The 27306-nt window shown below is 46.5% G+C and overlaps 1 protein-coding gene across 2 annotated transcripts in view; it reads right to left on the bottom strand.

The window, feature by feature from the left end:
• Window positions 1–27306, bottom strand: part of LOC119168498 (general transcription factor 3C polypeptide 3) — a 223399-nt gene that overhangs the window by 67056 nt on the left and 129037 nt on the right. Inside the window, exons 11-13 of one of the 2 annotated variants that reach the window (XM_037419903.2) lie at window positions 26478–26718; window positions 18249–18467; window positions 7707–7848 (exon numbers count right to left, since the gene is read on the bottom strand). In XM_037419903.2, coding sequence (XP_037275800.2) covers window positions 7707–7848; window positions 18249–18467; window positions 26478–26718 — 602 coding nt within the window. The remainder of the gene's footprint in view (window positions 1–7706; window positions 7849–18248; window positions 18468–26477; window positions 26719–27306) is intronic. The other variant, XM_037419907.2, reaches the window with a different exon arrangement.

Below are 27306 nucleotides of genomic sequence, written 5' to 3'. Positions count from 1 at the left end.
AACTTGTGAAAGTTGGCTCCTAAGTTGAGAGAAGAAATGGAGGCAAGTATGTGGGAGTGCGAGACATTGTAAAAGGCCTTTTCAAGATCCAGACCGAGAATAGCTCTAACGTCTTTTGTCTCCTGATCTAAGATGTGATGCTTCAGCATTTTCATGACGTCCTGAGTAGATAGGTGTGGTCTAAAACCTACCATGTTGTACGGGAACAGGTTAGTCTTCTCTTTGTACTTTGATATTCGATCGTTGAAGACATGCTCGGCAACATTGCCTATACAGGACGTCATTGAAATGGGTCGTAAGTTAGTAAAACTGGGAATCCGGCCAGGTTTAGGTATGAGAATAACCGACGCCTTTTTCCATTGCTCAGGGAAAGTCCCCGTCTCCCAAATACAATTGGTTTCTTTGGCGAGTTAGGTGACAGAGTCATTGTATAAATTGCGTAGTGTCTTGTTTGTAATGCCATCCAGGCCTGGGCTGGAGTTTCCATTAAGATTGTTTAAGCTGGTCCGGACCTTTGCTTCCTGGAAGGGCTTGTCCAAATCGAAGGCTGGTGATCCCGTGTATTGCGCGTAGCCAGAAGAAGGCCGGGTTGTGTCCAAAGGGAGGTATCTCTGTGCCAGACACTTCGTTATTTCTGTGTCTGATTTAACCTTTTGAGTGCAGTATTCGGTCTACCAAGCGCATCTGGTTGGATTTAGATTTGGTCTCCTTGCAGCAGGTGTTTGAGGAGGTTCCATTTTCCCCCAACTTTCATCTGACCATCCACCTTGTTGCAAATCTCGTCCCAATACTGTTTTTCCAGCGTCTGACAGTAAGTCATTATTTCCTGGTTAAGACTTGCGATGCGTTTTCGCAGTCTTCAATTCATACGGTGTGCTTTCCAGCTGGCTAGGAGGGCGCTTTTAGCCTTAAGAAAATGAGCAAGTCTGCTATCCATTTTATTGACCAGAAGATCAGTCTCTATCGTTTTGGTGGCCAACTTGACGTCTTCGACCAGCTGAGACAGCCACTTGTCGAAATTCGGTGAGTCATTAATCTCCTCTGCGCTATCCGCTCTGATTTTACGGAAGAGATCCCAATCTGTGAATTTGAAAGCTTTAGGGAGTTTTGCTTGTATTTGTAATGTCGTACTCACAATATAATGGTCGCTCCCCAAGTTTTCTCCCAAGTTTAACCGTGATACCTCCCCCGTGGTTGCGACAAAGGTGAGGTCTGGGGTAGTATCCCTAGAGCAAGAATTTCCAGTGCAGGTAGAAAACGTGAGGTCAGTGACCAAAGTAAGATTCAGATCCGATACCGCTTGCCAGAGCTCGGCTCCCTTGGCAGTGGTGCGAGGGTAGCCCCAAGCTTGATGGGGTGCGTTGAAATCTCCCGCTATAACTATGGGTGTGTCCACTTTCCTAGCGATCGTAGCGGCTTTCGATAACAATGAGGTGAAGCGATGGTGCCTGCCTTTTGGAGAGCTATATATGTGGAGTATGAAAATGCTATCTTTAAGGTTGCTGCCAGGTATAATTTCTAAAAGAGAGTGTTCAATCTTGCTATTTGCCATGTGCAAATTGTGCTCAATGTAAGTGCACTTCTTGCACACAAACGTGCAGATACCGCGGCCATCTGGAGGTTTCGTGATGTGATGGGTGTAGCCTGGCAGGCTTATTGTTTCCGTAAGCATCTCCTGTAGCATAATAACATGTGGTCGAATTGGCTGGGATTTAATATACTGCTGGAGAGCTGCTTTCTTTGATGGGAAGCCCCAGCAGTTCCACTGCCAAATTACGAAATTGTTAAGGTGTCCCGCCATTGTTGGGACTCTCGAAAGCTCTCTCCTGAGAGACACTACGGGTTGCCACCCTCTGCACGATCCTGACCTTAGGTATTACTTGGACCGGAGTAGCCTCAGCAGATTGTAAAGCTTTAACTTCGTCAGCCTCGATCTTTGTGACTCTGCTGTCCAGTACCGCAATCGACTCGACCACCGCCCCGAGAGCATTTTTGATATCATTCAAGGTATCCTTGACCTCTGTTTTGAAATCTCTGTCCTCGTTATTGGCCAGTTGTGCTAGTGCTCTCCTTTTTGTTGGTTTTGCCCCTGGATGGACGTCCATGGGTACCTCATCGTGACTCGCATCCGATGTGGTCTCTGTACAGGGAACTGTGTTTGAAAGAGACAGAGACGAAGCCTGCTGTGATTTCCTTAAGTTGGCTATTTCAGCCCTGAGTTGCTCGACAATGGCCCTGAGATTAGCATTTTCCCTTTGCATCTGTGCATATATATCTGAGTGTTGCTCTGGATTGGTGCCCCCCTTTACCTGTGGTTGGGAGCCCTTGATCTTGGATGCCCAGGTCTGGTGATGATTTCCTTGCTGCACACCATTGCGGACGGTAGGCACCCGTGAGTTAGAATGGCCCTTGGATCTAGAATGTCCTCTGGATCTCGAACGGCCCCTTGCTCTGCCTCTGGAACGGGATCGCCCTCACAGTGGTTGTAGCTGTTGGCTGACGTCACGCGGGCGCCAGCTGCTGCTCGGGCGCTCAGTCGTAGCGCGGCCGCCTGTAGCGGCTGGTAGCGATAGGAAGTCTCCTCCAACATCTGTGAAGTTCATGTCGTCGGCGTCTTGTTCCGCAAATTCCATCGTATATTGCATCCGTCGCTCTCGTCTTCGTCGACGGACTATGTAGGGCACTTGGAAATGATACTTACACATCTTGTCTGCCGTGAGATGTGGACCCCCACACAACTTGCATTCTGGAGTGCAGACGTGATCCTCAGAAGGAGATTACATACCACACCCTCTACAGACCGCCTCCTTTGAATGGGAACAAACATCTGCTCGATGACCTAGCTTTGCACAGGCATAACAGACATCCGTCTGTCGACGATACAGGGTGCAGCGAACCAAACTATTTCCACATATGACGTAATTCGCGACATTTAGTCCGTCAAAGAGGATGATCACCGTGGTGGGATTCTTGATTCTTTTCACTTGCAGTGCAGTCGATTTCCTTGGGTGTACAAAAAGTGAATAAAGTTGTTCTTGACCAATGTCCGCGTCAACACCCCAGATGATACCTTTGCAGGTGTCATCGGGGGCAGCTCGGTAGGCACTAACATCAAAACCGGCGGTACCGAGAGTAATGGCGGTGATCTTGGAATACGTTTTGGCGTTCCTCTCCGCTGGAGTGCTTATAACTGCAATGTTCTGCATCATATTCGAGCATACAACGTCTTCCGTGACTTCTTCCTGACTGAGCGCTGCAGCCACTGCGAGTGCCTTTGCGAACTTAATTTGACTGAAAGTTCTCATGTCCAGGCCATTTCTAGGTGTCACGATGACTCGATGGTGATCTCTTGGAAGGTGAGGAAGTCCAGAAGCAGCTATAAGACGCTTCTTCACCACAGCCCAGGAGCGCTGAGGCGACCACGCGTCGCCGTGCATGGAGACGCTTGCTTGCATCTCGGTCCTGAGAGTATGCGTCCCATGAAATTTAACGTTTAGTGGTAGCCACAGACCATCCAGAATCTTGAAGATCATCGGGAGTGATATCCTCCCCATCGACAGAGACTTGCATAGACATTCCGTGCGTAGAGTGCTGAAACACCCTTCAGAGAAGGGCCGGCAGCCGCTCAGCCGTAGCCTCAGCCTAGCGCGCCCAGCTGAGCAGATGGGCAACCAGAAGAGTCTTGAAAAAAGGTCAAAAAGCTCACCCACAGTGAAATACATAGTATCGATGTAGTCCGTGCGGTTTTATGCGTCGACTGGCACCAAAAGTCGCTCACAAATGCACGAAAAACTGTCCAAAAACATTTTCGAACGCGGAGCCAATGTTTTCACATCCACACGAGACGGCGTCCCCCTGGTAGTCTTTCAGATGTCAAGGACTTGAAAAAATTACAAGCTGATCAGCTTAGTGTACGTTCTCTACAAAATATTTTCAAAAATAATAGCTAATAGAATTAAGGTGACATTAGAGTTCAATCGACCAAAGGAACAAGCAGGATTTCAAACAAGCTACTCAACAATTGACCGAATCCATACTATCAATCAGCTAACACAGAAATGGGCAAAATACAACCAACCCCTATAAACAGCTTTCATAGAATATGAGAAGGTGTTCGATTCAGTAGAGACAACAGCAGTAATGCAGGCACTACAGAATCAGGGCATCAAAGAACCCTACATAAGCACACTGTAAGAAATCTACAGTGGATCCACAGGCACCATAGTTCTCCATAAAGAAAGAGACAGAATCCCAATAAAGGAAGGTATAAGGCAGAGAGACACGATCTCTCCAATTGCATGTTTACACGAGGTTTTCAGGACCCTGAATTGGGAAGAGTTAGGAATAAGAGTTCATGGGCAGTATCTTAGTAACCTGCGATTCGCTGATGACATTGCCTTGATGAGTAACTCGGGAACAAATTACAGCTCATGATTATAGAACTGGACACAGAAAGCAGGAAGAAATCATATAAACCAGATTATAGGTCGAGTGGGAATATAGGTCGAGCCCCCCAAGTTCACGTTACCAAAAAAAAAAAAAAAAAGAAAAACAACCAAAAATTGCCGAACGACATTTATTTGCGAATAGGGCGCACCGCACCCCGATCGTCAGAGCTCCCCTCAACCACCATCGCAACTGTTCCTATTCGTCAGACGAAGCACCACTGTCTTCTGAAGACGAGAGTTTGTCGCTAGCCGCCTCTCACCATGCGTTGTCGTCCGTGCCATACAGAGAGTTGCTCATGGAACATTTCTTAAAAGCATTTTCCACTATGGAATTTGGCAAGGAACACCAGGCGGAAAGCACCCAGCCACGAAGTCGCAAGTTGAGGCCTCTGTAGGCGGCCCGTCGGTGTCCTTGAGTTGTTGCCGGACATCCACTTTTGGTACTCCAGCCGCACTCAGTTCTTAAACGGCTTGTTTAGCACAATGTCGATCGGTTAGAGGGTGGATGTCATACCACCTGGTATCACGGTGAGCTCCGTTTTTCCATCGCCCAGTGCGCGCTTCACAGCGTCGGTTCAGTGACTGCCAAACGCATCTAACACCAGCATGCTGCAAAGACGCAGGAGTGCACCTGGCTGACGGTTCCAGACTAATCGTATCTATTCGAGCATCATGGCCTCGTCCATGTATCCCTTTTTGTTGACCCAAACGACATCACCGGGCGGGTACACTTCCTTTGGCATTATCTTACCTTTCAAAATGATGAAGGGTGGAAGCTTTCTACCATCTGCCATGCATGCCAGAATTACGGTGAAGCTTGAGTGCTCGTTGCCAGTGGACAACAGCTTCATATCCTTGGCGCTATACTACATGATCATGGTTGATGAAGGCCTGTCAAACCACACCGGGGTCTCATCGGCAATGTCAATCTGCCCCATTATGTAGTTGTTTTGCTCCCAAAGCCGGTTCACGAATACCTGAAAGTTTATAAGGTTGTCCTCGAACTTGTCTGGAAACTTATGACAGATGGATATGCGCCACCGGAAAGAAAGTCCTTTGCGTCTCATGAATCGACGCACCCAAGAGTTTGGCGCACGAAACTCTTCTCTCGTGAGCCCTGCTTCTCGAGCGAGTTCCACAGATTTTTTGCGAATGGTATCCACTGTCACTGGCAGCGAGCACGCATGAACTTCTCACACAAAGTTCTCTTGCGTATTCTCCAGCTGCGGAGGAACCACACTTCACCCACGAAATGACATTTTCCGAGGGTTGCACATCTGCAGCTTCCTTTTCTGCACCCTCCGATAGCGCACGCTTTTTTCTAATACACCAAAACGGTGCTGAGCAGCCATATTCCCATTTGCTTCTGCGAACTCAACAACCTCTAGTTTAAACGCAGCTGAGTACTGCCTTCTCGTATTGCTACTCATATTCAGTGAACGAAAAAAAGACCACTAAAATTGAAACAATGTCAAGCGGAGCGAAAACTTAGAACAGATCAGAGGCAAATCACTAACACAAAGAAACAGACAAGAGAGAAAAAAAACAATAACCTGCTATTGGATTTGATTGTAAATATGGCCGTGTCCAGCTTCTGATGCAGATGCAAGCCACATGTTGCCAGACAGCGGTGCACTGTCGGCTAGATACTGCTATATAAGACGAGGAGCGACTTTAGCTCGTTGTTTTATTGAAAATATCTCGACTTATATTCTGGTTTATACGGTAAATCTTAAAACTGATATGCAGAAAACTTAAGTAATGTGCAACAGTCTTCGCAGAAAACAGCACTTTGCGATAGGTGGAGAGACGCTGGAAGTTGTAAAGGAATATGTCTACTTAGGACAGGTAGAAACCGCAGCGATGAACCATAAGAATGAAACAACTAGAAGAATAAGGATGGGGTGGATCACATACGGTAAGCCTTCTGAAATCATGGATCTGCCACTAACCCTCAAGGAAGAAGGTAAAGCAGCTGAATCTTGCCAGTACTTACCTACGGAGCAGACATCTGGAGGCTTACAAAGAGCGTACAGCCTAAATCGAGGATGACGCGGCGAGTGATGGAAAGAAAAATGATAGGTGTAACGTTTAAGAGACCAGAAGAGGGCAGAGTGGGTTAGAGAACAAATTGTCGTTAAGGATATCATATTTTAAATAAAGAAGAAGGAATAGACATGGGGCAGGCATTTAGCATGTAGGCAGGATAACCGTTGGTCTTTAAGGGTAACTGACTGGATTCTCAGAGAAGGCAAACGCACGAAGAGAAGACAGAAAGTTAGGTGGGCCGACGAGATTAAAAAGTTCGCAAGAATAACGTGGCAAGAGAAAGCACAAGACTGGGTTGATTGGCGGATCATGGGAGAGGCCTCTGCCCTGCTGTGGGCATAGTCATGCTGATGGTGATGGTGATGGTGTACTGTTCCCAGTTTTTACATGCAGTTAACTCCTATTAAACGAAATTCTCTTAAATGAAATTGCTGCTTAAAAGGAACAACTGCCCACAATATGTTTGGTTTCGTACTTGAATATTATACCCCTCTTTATCTCTCAATAAACAAAACTCCTCATAAAAGAAACACATTTTCTTGGTCCCTTCAGGTTTCATTTAAAAGGAGTCTACTATATGTCACAATTTCACGCCGCATGCTCTTGTGTGTGAATGATTATGTGGTACCCATTGTCAACACTGAAAAATTTGTAGTCAAGGTTCACGAGAATAGGAGACAGAATGGGTGCTACTCTGATCTAACTTTACATGAGGCTTCACCCAGAACTATGTCCAGAAAAATACTCATGCGCACTCAGTCAAATGCCATGTCAAATACGTTTTCACTTCAAAAAATACTTGTCTTGTTATTTACGCTCATTATTCTCGATAGCTATGCACCTTCTCGCTGAATCTCAAGTTTGTTCAGCAAAATATCACTGCGTCTTTCAAAGCATGATCATCCCAAAAATACATCGACTGCTGCACTCGACACAAACAATTTACTGTTCAGTGTAGTATTGCAGCTGTGACGACTTCAAATTTCTGCTTTTCACTTCAGTTTGTCAGGTGCAAATCAGCCTCTATCCATTTGCAAAAGAATTGTGAAACACAACTCCTGGACAATTAGTAAGAAAACTGTCGCCGATTGCACTGAGCAGTGAAAAGGCAGGCCTCGACATCACGACACACCATTGGGCCATACAGCATAGTATGTTTTACTTTGCCTCAGAGACCCCCCTGCATGTCACCCACTGAGCACAGCTCACCTGTGTACTCGTTGGGGGTCTGTATGGGTGGGCAGTGTGCTTCGTGAAGCAGCTTGGCAGTCTCGATGAAGTCTCCATGCCGTCCCGACTGCTGCAACAGCTGTGCTCGTCGAAGCAGCACACATGCTGCATCCTGCTGCTGCTGCACCACACACACAGAGCCACAATTAGTGCCACCAGGGACTACTCTTCACAACATATTGCAATAGTGTGACCAATAATGTGTGATAGTGTGACTGGGTTAACGAGGTTTCACTGTATATACGCAGACCACGTTCTGCCCAACATTTGTGCCACATAAAAGGGGCCCTGCAACACTTTTTGAGCATGGCCAGAAAACGCTGCCGATCGGTAGTAGAGGCTCCCGACAACACACGAGCCAAATAATATAGCACAGCACATGGCCTAGAATTCACAATAAATCATCAAAGTCAGCTAAAAATTGCTTTCTCTTCTCTCAACAAATCACGTTATATTCCCAAAAATCACACGTGAATTACCTATTTATCAGCCATTGGCTGACTTGAACATGGCGCGCTTGTTTGTCACAGAAATCGCGGTGGGAGGCTGTGACTTGTCTACACGTGCACGCGCGATCACACCGAAAAAACGGCGCATTCGAAAAAAAAAAAAAGTGCTCAATGTCATGAGGCATGTGTGTCGTTTTTCTGTAGCCTTGCCATCCCTCCCTGCTCAGCTTCCAGCGCTTTTGTCGAGACGAGAGAAGAGAGAATGCAATTGCAGCATGCTAGAAATCTTTGTAACACCACTCGCACTCGATGGATTCTTAAAATTTTTGCGCCGTTGGCAATAAGCTTTTCCAGTGAATTCATTCCGTGGTTACTTGAAAAAGCATTTCAGGGCCCCTTTAAGCTCGTAAGTGATGGAACATTTAATATTGTCACGAGTAAAACGAGACCTGCAGCCAGGAGTTCACCTGAACCAGAGCAATAAAAATGTTCTCTTCTTCTTCACAGCCCGAAACGAGTATGAGCCACAGCGGCTCGTTCATCAATGGTGGCATTACCCCCTCTCCCAAGAAGCATTGTCTCGATGCTGTACATGAAGGCAAAAAAGAAAAGAAAATGAGATGAAAATTACCATGCAAGCAAAATCAATGGCGTAAGGCGGAATATTGTAGTTGGTTGTGGAGCCAAGAGTTAAATGAGAAATAAGAAAAATAGGAAATAATGTAAGGAAGGGACGAAACAAATAGAAAGACGCGAAGTTACCAATAAAGTCAGTCACTCACTGGCGATTCACAGCGCGAAAAGTATGGTTTGAGCCGTGAACATGAACAACTTCAGTTTTCGGGGTGAAACGGGAACGTCTCGAAGTGCCTTCTGGGAGAACCTCGTAAGTGACGTCGCTGAGACGCCGTACGACCTTGTAAGGGCCGAAGTAGCGGCGAAGAAGCTTTTCTGAACCGCCATGTTGTCGGCTAGGGGTCCACAACCAGACTTCATCACCGGGCTTGAAAATAACTTCACGGTGACGAAGATTGTAGAGGCGCGCGTCTGCGGTTTGATGATGTTGAATACGGTGACGAGCAAGTTGACGGGCCTCTTCTGCACACTGCGCGAATTTAGCGGCATCCGTGTGGTATATTCTTAAGTTGTCGGGCAGAAGCATGGCGTCGAGCATCGTCGTGACCTCGCAACCGTGAACTAAGCCAAAAGGTGTGAAACCGGTACTTCCTTGAACAGCAGTGTTATATGCAAAAGTTATGTAGGGAAGTATGTTGTCCCAGTTCTTGTGATCGATGTCCACATACATTGACAGCATGTCTGAAATTGTTTTATTGAGTCGTTCAGTCAGCCTGTTTGCTTGCGGGTGGTAAGCCGTTGTTTTACGATGTTCCGTGCCACTTAATCGCAAGACTTCCTGCAGCATCTCTGCGGTGAAAGCTGTCCCACGATCAGTTATGACGACAGCTGAAGCACCGTGACGTAGGACGATGCTGTTAAAGAAAAATTGGGCGACATCTGCTGCGGTAACTTTTGGAAGTGCCTTGGTTTCACAGTAGCGTGTTAAGTAGTTGGTAGCGACCACAATCCACTGGTTTCCAGACGAAGACGTGGGGAACGACCCCAGCAAGTCCATGCCAATCTGATAAAAGGGCGCCTTTGGTGGGCCTATTGGTTGCAGTAGTCCCGCTGGTCGTAAAGGTGGAATCTTATGTTGCTGACAGTCGCGACATGTGCGAACGTAGTGCTTCACAGTTTTTGCGAGATGTGGCCAGTAGTAGGAGCGTTGAATTCGTTGCAGCATGCGCGTATAGCCGAAGTTTCCAGACGATGGCTCATCATGACACGCACGTAGAATGTCACCACGAAGCGTCGTTGGTGCAACAAGCAGATACATAGCTTGTGTAGGATGAAAGTTCTTTTTGTAAAGCACTCCATCGTGGAAACAAAAAGAGGATAGCGAGCGTGCAAAGCTTCAAGGAGGGTGGGAATTGCGTCCTTCCAAGTAGTCAATGAGCGAAATGAGCTCCGAGTCGTGACGCTGTTGCTCAGCCAAGCAGGTTGCTGATACGGCAGAAAGAAAAGTGTGGTGTCTTCAAGGTCAGTGTTGGCATTTTCGACCGGTGCACGTCAGAGACAGTCGGCGTCGGTGTGTTTTCACCCAGATTTGTGGACGATAGTGACATCAAAATTTTGTAGCCGAAGGCTCCATCGTGCTAGACGACCTGAGGGATCTTTGAGATTTGCGAGCCAACAAAGGGACTGGTGGTCGCTAACTACCCTGAATGGGCGGCCATACAAGTATGGGGGGAACTTTGTTATGGCCCAGACAACAGCGAGGCATTCCTTTTCGGTTGCAGAATAGCTTTTCTCCGCTGGGGATAACGTTCTGCTCGCATAAGCGATCACGCGCTCTACACCATTATGCCGCTGAACTAATACCGCTCCTAGTCCAACGTTGCTGGCGTCAGTGTGTGATTCTGTGCCAGCACTTTCGTCAAAATGACCCAGTACAGGCGGAGCTTGGAGGAGATTTTGGAGGGTGTCGAACCCATGACACTGATCGGGACCCCAAACAAACGAGACACCGTCTTTTGTAAGCTTGTTGAGGAGTTCAGCAATCTTCGAAAAATTTGTGACAAAGCACCTATAATACGCACAGAGCCACGAAAATCGGTGTAGGTCGCGCTTATTTGTGGGCACGGGAAAGGCGGCAACAGCGCGGGTTTTCTCCGGATCTGGGCGGATGCCGGCATGGCTCACAACGTGACCAAGGAACTCCAGTTCTTCATATCCAAAATGACATTTCTGGGGTTTGAGAGAAAGCCCCGCTGTTCTGATTGCCTGAAGTATTGCATGAAGGCGTTGGACGTGTTGTTCAAATGTGTCTTGCAAAGACCACGACGTCATCAAGGTAAACAAGACATGATTGCCATTTGAGCTCCGCAAGAACCGTATCCATCATTCTTTGGAAAGTAGCTGGCGCTGAGCATAGACCAATAGGCAACACTTTAAACTCAAACAGGCCGTCGGGAGTAATAAACGCCGTCTTTTCCCCGTCGCGCTCATCCACTGCGATTCGCCAGTAGCCGCTACACAAATCCATGGAGGAAAAATATTTAGCGTTGCGTATACGGTTCAATGAGTCATCTATCCGGGGTAGACGATAAACGTCCTTTTTGGTGACCTTGTTCAGTTTACAGTTATCAACGCAAAAACGCAACGTACTGTCGTTCTTCTTTAGTAGCACAACTGGCGAAGCCCAGGGACTGGTCGATGGCTGGATGACGTCGTCCTGAAACATCTGCTGGACTTGGTCACGTATAGCGTCTTGCTCTTTTTGCGACACCCTATAGGCGTGTTGTCGGATGGGTCTCTCGGTGGGTTCCGTGATGATACGATGCTGAGCAAGTGGTGTCTGTTTGACCTTTGACGTAGTGGCAAAGCAGTCTTGAAATGAGCTGAGTATACGCAAAAGGCTTTCTCGTTGAGCCAAACGTAGTCTCTTGCTTACGTCGAGAGTGCTCGCGAAGGCCTCGGCAGGATGGCCATTCAATGAAAATGAAGCTAACGTAGACGAATCATCGGCATCGGCAAGTTCTTCACAATATGCAATTGCAGTGTGTCTCGTTAGGTGACAATATTCGTCGCTGAAGTTCGTGACCAGCAGGTGAACATGCCTATTGCTAGGCTGAATGATTCCTCGGGCAACACAGATTTGTCGTGAAATAAGGAGAGACAAATTGGCCTCTGCAATTACCGCGTCAGACACGTCCTGTCCTAATTCTACTTCGACAAAGACGCTGCTTCGAAGGGGGAGAGTCAGAGATTCGTCGGTAACACGGAGCGCTCCTTTCCGGAATTGTGTACTGTCAGTTGCAGCGCAAAAAGAATCCTCAAACGACACAAGTAATTCATGGAGGTCGATGACGGCGCCGTATTCACGAAGGAAGTCCATTCTCAGAATGACTGGCCGAGAGCACACGTGCAATACGAGGAAAGAGCCCGCAAATGTCGACGTACGTATATGAATGCGTGCCGTGCACATACCGGTAGGCTTCACCAGAAGTCTACCTGCCATGCGCAACTGGGGTCCTTGCCATGGTGTGGTAACCTTCCTCAGTTCAGATGACAGTGTGACGCTCATTACGGAATAGTCGGCACCGGTGTCGACGAGGGCATTCACAGCATGATTGTTCGACGAAGACGGCGATTTCGGCAGAAACAATCTTTCTGCTGTCGGAGAACACTGCGAAACCGGAATGGTCCTCATTTGGTCGTTGGGTCGAAGGAGGGTCTTTTACAGTTCGCCGGGCCGTGACTTCACCCTCAGAAGTCGCCGTTCCTAGTTTCCTCTGCGGGGACTTGGCGACCGGCTTCTGAAAGAAGCGGAAAACGATGAGGGCAAACTGGGTGACGTAGACCGGCGAGGCGACGGTGATCTCGACTGGTGGTGCTGAATAGTCGAAGGAGTTCGCTGGCCCGTGAGATAGGCTTCGATTTTGCGGGGGCGCTCACAGTAGCGCGGGCACCGAGCATCAGGATGGAAGCGGCGGAGACCTAGTTGCCGGTATTGACAGTTTTTGTATACGTGACCTGCTTCACCGCAGTGATAGCAGAGCGGACGGTTATCTGAGGTGCACCACGTGCTTGCCTTGCTGCCACTTTGTCTTGAGGTAGACGGCAGATAGGTGGGTGTGCTCGGCAACCTTGAGCCGAGAGGCGGGCTCGGAGCAGTGTCGTGGAATGACTGCATTGCCTGGTACCTTGGCCGCATAGCAGGATCTGTAGCCGGTGGCACAGGAGATCGCAATGCCGCTGCGTATGTCAGGACTGGGGCCTCGGGAATTGGTGGTGCGATTGGGGCCAGGGGTGTGACGGCCTGCCGGACTTCTTGTCTGATTACATCCGCGAGGGCTGACACAGGTTGATGGGACCCACTGCCTGAAGCTGTCGCAATTCGTTCCGGACACTGGTTGATAAGACCCACAGGCTGACGCTGTCGCAATTCGTTCCGAACAATACTTAGAATGAAGTCTGCGAGGGCCTGTCTCTCGCTGTCAGAGCCGATAGAGCATGCGGTGGCCGGGACCTGGCATTCGTATTGTGACGACCGCTGCTGCAGCGTACGTTCCATAGCGGTCGCCTCACTGATGAACTGGGCGACTGTCGTCGGTGAATTGCGCACGAGCCCAGCGAAAAGCCGTTCTGTTACTCCGCGCATCAAATGCCGCACCTTCTTTTCCTCGGGCATGGCAGGGTCCGCGCGCTTGAAGAGACGAAGCATGTCCTCGACAAACATGAATACTCGTTCGTTCGGCTGCTGGTTTCTGCAGGATATGGCTTGTTCAGCCCTCTCCTTCCTCTCAGTGTTGCGATAGGCGTCACGGAGCTGACGGCTAAACTCTTGCCAGATTGCAAAGGAGCCCTCGTGGTTCTCGTACCACGTCTTCGCAGAATTCTCCAAGTAGAAGTAAACTCGGTGCAGCTTGCGAACATCGTCCCATTCGTTGATACTGGCAACCCGATCAAAGTGGTCGAGCCAGTCATCAACATCCTGGAAGATGTCTCCATGGAACGGCTTTGGTGTCTGTGGCCCGTGAAAAACATGAGCGAGAAGAGAACCATGGGCATCGCTGGTTTGGACCGCCTGGCTTGTCATCGGAGTTGCCATCTTTCTGGGTTTCGATGCCAAGGGACCAAATTCAGGGGGTAACCCACGCAGGCGGCGGCTGCTTCTTGCTCTGAGAGATGTAGCTGTCTCCACGATGGCCGACACAGTGAAGTACACGTACCCAGCACCTCCACCAGTAATGTCACGAGCAAAACGAGACCTGAAGCCAGGAGTTCACCTGAACCAGAGCAATGAAAATGTTCTCCTTCGCAACCCAAAACGAGTATGAGCCACAGCGGCTCGTTCATCAATGGTGGCAATATAAACAACTACCAATGCTTTCTTTTTGAATACTATTTGCTAGTGCAAAAGAGAAAAACAGCGTGTTCATACGTTAAAAAAAAGAAAAACACATAGTACAGCTATAGCATGAACTGTTAATCCCGAATATGAATATGCTTCCAATAAATGGCAGTTTTTCTGACCAATAAAGACTCCCCAAGCAATGGGTTGAAGCCATTGCTGTTGGCATTAGTGTGTTGCCATTATTGTAGCATTATATTTACCTCTGTTCGGACCAAGGACTAGGGTGCAACACTATGAGATCACTAGTGTAAAGTGATTAAAGGCGGCTGTGAATAAACATGGGGCTTCCTTTAGGTAGTGACATCGGAGTGGCGTCTCAAGCACATCGTTCCACTCGGCTAAAAGCGGATACAACATGGTGTCAGAAGTGGGATGGTCCTCCCATTCTTAGCTCCCATTGCAACACTCACGCTGTGTTCGGCATGCATGACGGCAGCTTTACCAGTGGCAGGCACGCCACCCCTGACGCCGTTCAACTTTGAGTGAACTTCAGAATGGCCAGAATAGGTCATGTCGTCCGATGCCGTTGGAGCTCAACGACAGAACGGAGAAAGCTCAGGTGCGAATGCTTTTGTGCACCAAGCCAGGAAAACTTTTCAGGCTTTTGGCCTTACCAAAGAGCAGACTTGATGCTGCGAGACTGTGAAAAAAAGTTTGATGACCACTTTGTGGCCATGAAAAATTTCGTCAATAAAAGCACACATTTCCTCCTCCCCCCTGAAAGCAAGAGTCCATAGAAAGCATGGGCAATTTTGTGACCACCCTGCACGAGCTTGCTGACCTCTGTGAATTTACAGAATTCTGACAGCGAACAATCCGCAACATATTCCTTGTTGGCTTCAAAGATGCACAACTGTCGTGAGTGCTCCAGATAGATTCTACCTATGCCCTAGTGACTGCTCTTGCGAAAGCCAACTCAAGGAAGCTGGCAGCAATTGGAACTCAGGGCTGTTAGCAACAAGGAGACGACAAGGTAGGCTTGGCATGGTCCAACAAACATTGAAAAAACCGTGCAGCCCCTGAGAGGACAAAACAACACAGCAGCGACTTTAGTTGCTGCAGCGCTGGTAGCGCGAAATCTCACTTTCCGGGCTTGCGTAAAAAGGTCCTCTTCAAGGGATGGGCATCCTGTGGAGGGCTGGACAGAGAGGAATAGAATGACGCGATAATGCGAACTTACGAACTTTTATAAAAAATCTAGGCATATTTATCCAACACCAAGCTTCAAACCAGACAGATCTGTAGCGGTAGTTTGAAGGCAATCGCTAACCCAAACCTTCCCCAACCCCATTAATTTTAAGAGGATTTACGCAAATGTCTATCCAGATAATGCTTGAAAATTGTGCGGCTGGACTCACTCGTCACTTAGGCACACTCTCTGGGAATGTGCAGTTTTAGCAGAAGTAAATGCAGACTCGCCAGAAGAGGCTGTGGCGTGGTGGACAGCTGCACTGCACAGCTCAAACCTTCAGGATCAACTGTGGGCCGACCAGCAAGCCCGCGACGCGGGGACGAGACAGGGTCTCCGGTCCTCCTCGGGGGCAGCTTAGGCCCAGGTCACAAATTTTCCGGAGTTAATAATAAAGTTGTTACCACCACCACCATGTATGACAAACATGAGCAGCTAATAATAAATGCTTTGTAGAGCTCTTATAGAATTGAACGATTGCATTGGTAACTGTATTTTCTGAACACTCCATTCTCTTTTTCAGTTTTACTACATTATATTTTCTTTGAGTATTTAAAGCAATGCAGTGTTGCTAACCTTGTGCGTTGTATGCAAAAATAACAAAAATGCACACATCCTGCCCCTATAAAGCATTGAAAAACACTTGCAAAGTTAGATAACTAGAAAAGTGGGCATTTAAAGGCTGCTGTGCCCACCCGAGTGACCATACAGCTTTAAATGGCAAGCTAAAGTAAAGCAGGCTGACACATATTTTCTGCACATTTCACCAGCGTTCAGAGATAGTAAGTAGGCAGCTTGCTGTAGCTCTCTAAGCAGAGTTTTGCAGATATTAGATGTGTCGAACATGCAAGCGATTGGTAAAACCTGTGGTGAAATTCGTTTACACCATGGTCGAGTGATCATTTCCCCTTGATGGGAATGTACCCCTTTGTAAACCTTTGTGCAAAAGCGAGCCCTCACATCACAGCTACAGAAATTTGCTTGGACTGCATCCTAGCGAAGCCTACGGCATGGACCTTGCCACTGACTATTCACCGTCTGAGAACGACGACAAAATAGACACTGTAGCTGCTCACCACTCTAATTGCGACATGAAAATTGCACAAGGAAACAAAGCATTCTCACAGGCAGTGCCATCAGCTGATCTTCCACCTGTGCCCCAGACTGCAGAGGTAACCTGCCACGTGTCCATCACCATCCCAAAGACATTGCAGCTCTTAAAGGTCTGCGAAGAGCAACTCAATGGCATCAATGTTGCGCAGCCTAGCAAAGATGCTGCAGTGCTGTCAAACTATTGCGCAATACCCATAGTGCCTCAGCCAATGCCTGCTCTTGTACACCCGTCACTTGCAGTCCCCGTCACAATGGTGTCCTCCACAGAACAATCGCCTGCATACGTGCCACATCAAGTTCCTCTCTCAACTTGCTTCTTTGCATTTTGCCCACAAATGTCAAAGCCGACCCCTGCCAACGTGCCCCATAAAGTACATAAAAACAGCAAGAAAAAAAAGTGGTCAACACCGTCACCCAATGCCTTGAAGTCCACTTCCAAGTCTCACTTTTCGAACGGTGGTGAGACAAGCTTGTAGTCCGAAAAGAGTGGCACAACATTGGGCTCTTCCAACCGCAAGAAACCGCGCAAGAAGCACAAGCACAAAAAAGACTGGCAGATGCACAGTCCCAAGTATAGTTCCAAGGAAACAACCACACACACACTGAACTCCCGGACAAGAAATTGACGATTTTGAGCAATATGACAACCAAATCATCGGGACAGAGCAGCGAAGAAGACCAGTTCCCACACGAGACGAAACCTCCACTCTGTCCTGTCATGACACCTACTCCAAACTCGGATGAGTCCCCTTCAGAAGTACATGTCCCAGCTCATGACCCCCCTGATCTTGTAGACGCACACAACTTACCTTCATGCGCACATGAAGCCTCAGCCCAACCTCAATGTCGAAGACTCCAGCATCATCGTACGCAACCTCGACATCTGCAGGACTTTGACGTATCTACACAAGAGTAGTTTTTTTTTTTTTTTCCCACGTGGACTTGGACTTCTAGGTAGTGTGGGATGTGAGCTCCAGCTCCAGAGATAGTGGGTTCAAGAAGAAGGTCAAGCAAACCTGGGTGTCGGCCCGCAGTTCTCGGCGAAGAGTGGAGAGCATCGAACGCACTGCTTGTATTAAGCCTTCCTTCTAACGATTAAAAGCTTTTCCTCCCTTTCGGCCCATCTCGTCCGCTCACATCATAATGGCTTAGTGTTTTAAAGCAGATCAGCCTCTACAAAAGGCCCACATGCGACTGCGCCTACTTCCTTAAGGCCACGTAGTGAGTGCACAGCAAGTTCGAAAAGTTTTCATGCAATAAGTGTTTCAAGTGTGCACTAGAAACAAGATATCGCTATCACGTTCCAACTTGTAAAGGCAAAGCTTTAGGGTCCGCTAATTTTTTTAATTATATGATGCCTGGATTATGCAACAGTTTTGCGTGGTCCCCTGAAATTCATATAATCGGGGTTCCACTTATGGTAGTTTACAAGTGTAGAAGCTTGGGCTCGTTGTTCTGGGTTCATGATGGTGAATTTCTTGGCTGTGTTCATGACAGCTATCGCAAGCATTCAGAGCAGCAACTTGTTAACGTTTTTGATGCCAAAAATCTTTTTCATGGAAATATTGACCAGTGTGATGATTGCACTGTTGAATTTTGATTAATATTGTGCAAAAAAGTACGTACATTGTAGTGTAATCATTATGCGAGTAAATATGGCATAGCTATGAAGAAGAATAAATGTTGCCACAAGTTACTGGTCCAAGGTGCACATGCAACGGTTTGTTACTGAAAGGATGCAAATGGGGCCATAAGCAACTTGAGTGGCAGCCACGTTTCGACGAAGCACTCACATCTGCGTCTCCCATCGCTCCTTGCTCGGGGGCATCAGCTGACTCGAGGCATGCAATGGCCCGCTCCGTGAGCCCCTGGGCCAAGAGCAGCTGGCACAGGGCCAGGCGTGCCTGAGAATGGCTGGGTGCCAGCTCACACGTGCGCTCGTATGCACTGGTCGCCTCACGCAGGCAACCCAGCTGCTGCAGACACTCCCCGTAACGCAGCCACACCGCTGCCTGTTGTCGAAGGAGTAACACAAGTAAGTTCACTTTCTCTTGCCTTTCAATGAAGGAGCAATGATGTCTGCTCAGCTTATGACATGCCACCTTGTGCAATTAACTTGATTATAACTGAAAAATTTGCTAATTATAGTCCATGCTCGGTTATTTTACTTCATTATAAACTGTAAAAATAAAGAAAGAAAACCAACACATTTATGTCACTCAAGTGGTAAGATCACCGCAATCACATCAAATGAGCTCTCAATGTGCACCAGTACACTTAAAAAGCATCTCAGTGCCTGCACAGGTTCTTGTAAATACTATCTTCAGTACCTGCTGAGAAACCCATTTTTATGGCGTGCTGACCAATAATTGGTAATTTGCATCTCTTAAAGAGTTTCCCAATACCAGCAAAGCACAAAAAAAAATTACAGCTCTTTCTCATGGCTGCTCTATAAAAAAGCATTCTGAAATGAAGACATCGAAAAACAAAGGCCATGTGGCCAATTTTCCTCGATAGATGTGCATGCGTAAACAGTGTGCTGCTGTACAAAAGTTACCACCACTTCATTGAAGTTGCTACTGCGTGGAGCATAGTCTTGTGTGGCAGTGTGGCATGTCACATACACATACCTGCCAACCTGGCAACAGAGAAATTCGTAAAAACCCCAAGCGGGGAAGGGGAGGGGAGGAGTACTGACTTTTTTTTTTATTTGTAGCTGTGATAAAATTGGCTTTAGTGAAGCATGATCATGTTTTGCCGCCATAAGTCAAATCGACGTGTTGAATTATTTCCCCGTTTCGCCCCCCCCCAAAAAAAAAACGAAAAAAAAAGACATCATGACAAACAAAAGGGGTTGGGGGGTCCCAAACGCAAGCGCAAACATCGTGGTTGCGATCTCATAATGGCTTGGAGTGTCCGAACACACAAGGATAGGGTTTCCCACTAAGGTGAGAGTCTCAAAGGGGGAGCACAAATGCTCCCGAAATTTTGCGTAATCAAGACTACCAGTAAAAGAATCGATTTCTGTCAAGACAACTTGTGTATGTCTTCACACGTGAACGAACGGGACGGTGCAACTGGCTGCCGTGAAAGCACAGGTCAAGCTTTGGTTTCGCTCGCTACTATAATCTTTGGACAGGAACGCCGAAGGACTTCTAGCCTTTTTTACATTTTTACTGCCTTTAATCTACTGCTGCGTTAGCCACGTGCCCTCAGAGCTCGTAGATCACTATCACATCACTGCGATCGCAGTTTTGTGGGCGACGGTTTCAGCAAACGATAGTTTAATTTATATCCACGGGCCTTAAAAACTAAGTCGTTTCGATATTCATGATCGCACATGCCGCGGCTTTGTCCGCAGAGTTTGCTGAAAGCAGCGTTGCTTTGATTGGTCGAGTGTAAGCCACACGCACACTTCCTGAGTTCCGTCAGTATTGTCCTCGCCATACATGATCGTGTCGAATGACTGCGGTTTCGTCCACAGCGGTTGTGGCAACGACAACCACATGCACTGTAAAAGACAGTGCATGCGCTGGTCGCACGCGTACTTTCAAAGCTTCAAGCACGCTGCTCTCGATTGGCCTCCGTTTGACGGTTTCGATACTGAAGTTCATATCACATGCCACGATCAGGAAAGGTGTTCGGAACCTTCGAAGTTTGGCCCTATGGACACATGAATTCATCTGATAATTTCACAAATTCCCATCTGCCAGGGTTCTACATCACTGAGACTCTACTGTAGGTTTAGATGAACGCCTCTCAAATTCGTTTATAATTAAATGAGGTGGGTCGCAAAAAGCTTAGAACGGACTGACCTGCATTTTTGTCATTGCGGCCAGATCTCGCACACCAATTTCGATTTCCAAGAGAATTTCATGGCAATTGTACAAATGGAAGAAATGGTCAAAATTCGGGAGTCTCCCGGACAATGCGGGAGACTTGGCAGGTGTGTGATGATGATAACACCAATACGTATGCCGTTTTTGTCGTCTCCGCGACTAGCTATGGCAATGCGCCGTAGCGAATGGCGGAGGCCACGCTTTATTTTTTTTTATCCGAAATGAAAAGTTTCGTAAGATTTTAGGCAAGATTAGTAAAATCGTAAGTGTGGTAGCAATTCGTACATTTTTTCGGAAAATCGGTAGAGTTGGCAGATATGCATACGAAGCTCGTGCCAACACTTCTGGGATGCCTTCTGTACCAACTTTGAGTGCAAAAGGTAACGCAGGACAAAAAAAAAGAAACGCACACCACATGTGCGTTTGGTGCGAGCCTTAAATGCTTTTCGATTTGTGCACCGGGCTGAACACCGTGCTGGTTCGAGGCAACGATTTATCTAGCATCAAACCACAATAATTGAACTACCACTCAAACTGCAAAACTTACATTGCAGCATTTTTTTTCCTAAGATATCAAGGCTGTAATGAATCTATTCGTGCCGAAGCAGCAATGTTAGTTGTACAAGTTGTTTCAGCACAGTTCCTTGCCTCGGTCAGGCGAGCTTGGGGGTGTCTTTTGGCACATTATATTGCCAGGCAGTATTGATGGCTTGTCCAAAAATGAAAACTGTTTATGTGGCTGAACTTGTGGCCGGTAAACAGTTCTCATTTTTGGATAAGCGTTCTCTGCCTTCATCAACGTCACGACCCCCTAATAACATTTGTTTAGGCTCGTGACCATACATTAGAGTAGAATATTACAGACCCACCAACTTACGAAATGAAGACTCACAGCAAGAGTTGAGCCAGCACTGATTGCGCTATTTACACTCAGACTGTCTATGCTCAACATTGCCACATTACAAAAAAAAGAAAAAAGCTCTTCATTCCTGCGTTTATGAAAGCTAACTTCATTCCACCACCTCACAGACCTTCGGCAACAAGTGAAGTCGCAAATGATGAAGGTTTCGCAAAGTAATGTTCATGTGCTGCATTGATCGCTAGGGTCTAACCTAGCCTTGACTTGAAAGAGCTTGTAAACATGTTCCATTCATTTTATAGCTACAACTTTGATAACATCTTGGATACTGTATGATTGAAAGCGTGTTGACATTGTGCAGCATCTGAAGGGCACTCAAGTACATCAGTGTTGGTGGCGCCTTCACAAATCCCAACGTGGGTTGCTTTGATTACGGTGACAAACTACATATGCACCACTTGATACAACAAATTTTTTAATGAAGACAGCACAGGGGAGACTTGATGAGGTGAAATGAAGCGGTGTTTAACCAATCTAGAGAAAATAACAGGCACCTTTAGCTCACCGTATTTTTCCTTCCATTCCGCTCGGCCAGTCGGTGGTTGTGCCACTGCACATGCGCTAGACGGTCAGGCGCTGAGCGTGTAAACGTATTGTCGTAGCAAGCTAAGGATCACGTGACGCGAGGAGAAACGACCAAAATGGCATTTCCTGTGCCGAGAGTTCGCAATGCTCAGGACACACAGTGATTGTTCGGCAAACATGCAAGCACCGATGTAACTTCAGGAAAGACAAGGATCTGTGTCCCTTTCGAGAAGTCGTCGCAGCCAATTCCTTTGAGAATCCATGCACGTGGGGCAAAGTTTCACGAAACGATTTAGCGCTGACACTTCATATCATAAAGGAGCATCTGGAGATGCTTCTTTGGTACTCCCGCTAAAAAAACTTGATGAATCTTCCATAGTAAGCGATTTTATGTCACAATCGAAACAACTTAGATTTTAACAGCAGCCACTCTTCCACCTATTCAGAAAAGCTTAGTAGTTTGATCTGTCACAAGGCAACGCAGTGAATACGCTACTTCAGGGCAGGACATTTGAAACACGTTTGGCCTGCCTTGAAGGCTTCCATTGTAGTCCAGCTCCGTGCGAACATAACAAAAAATAAAAATGTTCTAAATTAATTCACGCTCTTTCAAGACAGAACTTTTTATCTTGGTGGCATCACGATTGCGTTGACCGAATGATGCTTGGCTGAAACCGCAAACTTGCGTTGCGCCCCTGTAACGTTGAGCGTTTGAGTGGAGCGGGGAACAGAGCGCAAAATTGGTCAGCTAAAGGTGCCGAATAAGAAGTGTTCACAAGTTGAGCTCTGTTGTGCTTTCCATTCATGTAGAATGCAAAAACATAGCGTGAGGCAGAATACCTAAGAACGAACACAGCTGAAAACAACTTCATTCGTACTTTTTTACAATTGCTTATTCCAAAGCATGTGTTTGGGATAGGGGTGTGCAAGTATTCAAAAGTTTTGCATATTCGTCGAATACTGCATCTGTAATATTCGTATTCGATCCAATTACCACATACTCAAAAATTCCAAGTATTTATGGAATTTTATGGCTTGCAACCTATACTCCATCTGATAAGTTTATTCCCACACTGTCAAGTCTACAAGGCCTCTTAGCCAATAGGAAGTCTCATTAGCCTATACACATGTATTCATTCACATCATGTTGTCTGCTCGGCGTCTCCCCGGCATCTGCTCACATGCACAGGAAATAGGAGGTGCTTTTGTGCAGCCGCAGGACAATGAATAACTAAGGCAAAACGGTGGAGTGCAATCAAGAGAAAGTAAAGCGTAGATAAAAAAAGGTGTCGAGTCGAGTGTCGACATGGTTTTTGTTTAGTTTGTCATTTACTTCCTTAACGGCGCTTCACTAGGCCACATGAGAAATTTTACTTAGACAGTGCAAGGTGCTGCGTGCCCATTTAAAAGATTTGTACGACTACAATTTTTTAATTGATTCATTACAAGCCGCGAAAGCACGATGGGAGGAGGTGAGCTTGAAGCTTTTGCCACTCGTCCGGTTCCTTCCCTACTGTCTTCTAATTCCAGATTCCTTCTTTCTGCCTTTCTAACTCCTTCATTTTCAGCTTTTGATCCGTCATCTCACTCATCTTCATCAACACCTTTGTTTACCACCCTCTTACCTAACGCTGAGTGGCAGGTCAGAAAAATGATTCAGGCCAACCTCTCAGCATTTCTCTCATTTCAACTTCTCTCTCTCTCTAAGCCTAATTCCTTCCGTGCATGCTCTCTTTGGTATTGCAGCAACTCGAAGCTGGAAGACCACCCGACGCAGATGCATCAACACTTCTTGCGCACGCAAGGTTTCGTTCGCATCACATGTCCATAGTGCACGCAAGTGGTGTTGTGTCAATTCGACGTTCTCTGTATTGCACTGCCTGTTTTTGTGGGATGAATCCCTTCATGAGCGCACGTTTGGAAAGGCTGGCATAGACTACGTATCCTAACCATGATACACATTGCCGCACCGCTGGATCTGCTCTGAGGGATGATGTGTCAAAAACATGCCAAACATTCTGAATGCTGGCACCGGCACAATCCAATGCATATGAAATAGAGGCAACACCAATACATACAAAATAGAGGCAACTTGTTTCCCCTCTCTCTCAATACGAAGTTAAAAAGCCTAACATGCAAAGATTCTGTTTGTAAATTTTAATATTGCTGTCAACTTTCATACAACTTTTATTCAGGCAACAGAGTGCCAAAATTAGACACGTCGCCATAATTCTTGCAGTGTCACATACTACTTTGACATATGCAAGAACATTGCTTGTTGTATACGCCAATCCCTCCATGTGGGAGCGCGCGCCTGTGAAACAAAGGTTAAGCGGCGTTCGGTCTGACATTTCACCTTTTTCTGGGGTGCGTATCATCAGAGATCTTGGCAGATGAGATTGTTAGCAACCAATGCATGCATTCCTCTTGCCTGCTCAAAATTCTCATACCTATAGAAGGGCCCTTTAAGGTGTTACAAACAGAAGAGAAATTGACGCTGTGGGGTTAGACCAAGCTACAACGAGGGAAAAAGACCCTTCTGGCCTATTAGCGCTCTGTATATCTGCTTCTGTGTTACCCTTTTCAGCCATGCCGAAAAGAAAAGAGACCCAGGAGTGTGTTTATTCGACAGATGACACTTGGCTCACCATACCGAACTAGAAACGGAGAGGCTGTATTCTGCGAACTTTGCGGGAAAAAAAATGCCTGACTATGCTACACCATTGGTGCCTTTGTACCATCATAAACTAAAACGATTCGCTTTGCTTTCTTGATGTAGACACACATCCCACACATTTTTTCAAAAATTTTAAACAAGTTGAAATTATTGTGCCTATATCTATAATTTTTGGGGCCTAAAACAGTGTTTTGCCCGCCTATTTTCGGCACCTAAAACTCCGTTCTTCAATGCCTATAAATCCGGCCTCTAGTTATAATGCTTTGTCACATTACTTTTTATTTTATTATTTTTTTCTCCTCTTTACCTCCCCAAAAATCTGATGGTGTCCTATTATTGCATGATCGAATGTCAGGCTAGGTGATGCTACTTGCTTTAGTATCAGTTTTATTTTGTTTTGCACCGCCGTACAAACACGTCTTTATTTTGTATACATACACGAAAAAAAAATGTGTCTGCATCGATGTGGTCTTATATATTTCAAGCCTTCTGGTCTGCTGCCTGTCGACTCTGCCCTTCAAGTCCAATGAGGATTTGGCAGGCCAATTTTGTATTTTCGTGACGCTTTTTCAAAATGCTAATAAAAACTTAATAGCAGCCCATCAGTGAGGCAAAGCTGATTCAAGCCTGAGACATGATTAATGTGGCATTTGTGGTGGCCTTAATTAACGCCACTTTGTGGGAGTAGAAAGTAAAGGTTTAAGCAGAAAGTAAAGTAAAGGCGAAGGGTTTGAACAGCCGAAATTCCAGATGTTCTCAGACATAATACTCTCTTCTGGTTGTGCCATGAAAGTATGTGGATTTTCACGCATATATTTGAAAAATCAACATCCGACTGAAAATCAGCTGACTGTGAAATGAATGACAAGCTTCAATAACCTGTCAAGGCATGTAGCAAGCTCTGTTGAGATAAAACGATACTCCTGAAGTCCTGTCACATGAAACCAACTGTTACGATTCACATTCTGTCCAGAAGGACCTGAAATGAGCTTTAGTAAGTGGATATACGGGTGTCAGTGGTGATTCCATCCACATTGATTATCACCAATGATTCTGATAAAATAGCTAAAGCACCTGAGGGGCACTGCAAGGCAGCTAACCATATGTTACCAGTTAACCACCGTCACCTCGCCTATTCACCGTTTTTTAATGCATTGGGCACCCGAACATATGCTTTAAAGGTTTGCCCCTTCTTCTGAAAAGCAAAGTCCTGGAGTGCCCGTGTTTCTACATTGGTGACCTCCACTGCATCGTAAGTCACAACAAAAAACAGCAAGAATGGTACACGTTATACACAAAAGAAGCTGCACAACAGCAGGTCTCTGAGAAAAAGGCAATGCCATGCAGGCAATGCAAGCGAATAATAATAAAAAAAAACATTACAACACCGAAGAGCAAAAGAGTGCCAGCAACAGCAGTGTCTTAGGCAAATACGCTTTTGGCATCAATGTAGCGTTGATAGGCTTCTAGCAGTGAGGCTGCATCAATTTCGGTAATTTTAGCGTGCAAGCAATTATATAAACACTCCAGGCAAGTCCAAAAGTATACAAAGCAGACGTTTCAAAATGGGTGGCACACTGCTTTACCACAAAGCCTATTCAGAGACAAGGCAGTGGGTTCCAACAAGAGGAAATAAAAAAAAGTGCGATTCTTTTTTTGTAGAAACCAGCAAAAGTTTAAAGCGCTGCTGCAGTACTGTACTTCTGAGGACTTTTTCAGTAACCTAGGTTTCACCCACAGCTGCAACGCTCTGGAAGACAAAAAATTTTCGCTGCTAAAATACTAAATAAGAGCAAGGAGTACACAAAAATTATTGTCTACAACAATCTACAACAGAATCTCAGAATGGGGTGCTATTCTGAACATTTTCTAATTCTGCCGTATTGTCGAATTTTGTAATGGTGGCATTTTAAGCCAATCATAGAGGTCATAGCAGCTCACTTGGCCAATCAGCATCGATCAATGGCAGAATATGAGAACATCTCAGAATTTGACAGTGTCCAGAATGACACCCCTGGAATCAGAAGTTTGTGGCTCTACACTGGATATTGCTGGCACTGACCATTCCGTAGTTGCGCGTGTTGACTAGCGCATGGAGCAAGGGCCGAGCCTCTTGCACGCGCCTCACTTCCATCAGTGCTTCAGCCACGTCGAGGAAAAGATCCCCTGCATCCTCGGGGTCTTCATCACGCTGCAGCTGGTCCAAAAGGCCGCCCGTCAGCTGCTCGCCACCACCAAGGTACACCAGGCACAGAATCAGTTTTGTACGCAAATCCACTGGCATCTCTGCAGGAACCTCGCACCTGCACATCGTAGGAAAGCAGTGCAGACCACTAAAGTGAACATTACAAGGGTGTAGAATGCAGTTGCAGAACAAGTGCTGCACTCACAACTTGGTGCCCTATACTCTCATGGAGAACTTAATTAGTCACTGTTAAATTGCACCAATGCATGATATCATTTCATTATTCATTAAGAGCAACAAGCTCTCAGAGATGCTCTTGCCTCCTCCAAGACATAACATATTTCTGAACATGCACTTGACTGCATCAAGTAAGCGATGAAATGTAGTACAGGGGCTCAAAAGCTTCCCACAACTCCTCCCCCCACCCCTCAAGGCTACTTCATGGGGAGAGGGGAGGAGCCAGGGATACTTTCAAAGTTTGGCTTAGGTCCACTGACAACAGACTGCTGGTTGTCCTGTCTGGCAGCTGTTTTACCAAGGCCTGTTTGTGACTGCTTATTTTTATTTACAGGCTTTTTAAATTTAGATCATGGACCAGTCAAAGATAAAACAGTCAGTTAAAAGTGACCCCTCAAACAAATTTGTATGTGAAGGACATGTGTTGACAAACAAGTGAAATAGCCACTTAAGCTATTAGAAATTTTAA

The sequence above is a fragment of the Rhipicephalus microplus genome, chromosome 3 (genome assembly GCF_043290135.1).
Source record: "Rhipicephalus microplus isolate Deutch F79 chromosome 3, USDA_Rmic, whole genome shotgun sequence".
Taxonomy (NCBI): domain Eukaryota; kingdom Metazoa; phylum Arthropoda; class Arachnida; order Ixodida; family Ixodidae; genus Rhipicephalus; species Rhipicephalus microplus.
Note: the sequence above shows the minus strand (reverse complement) of the source record. Positions and strands in the feature narration are given on the sequence as shown.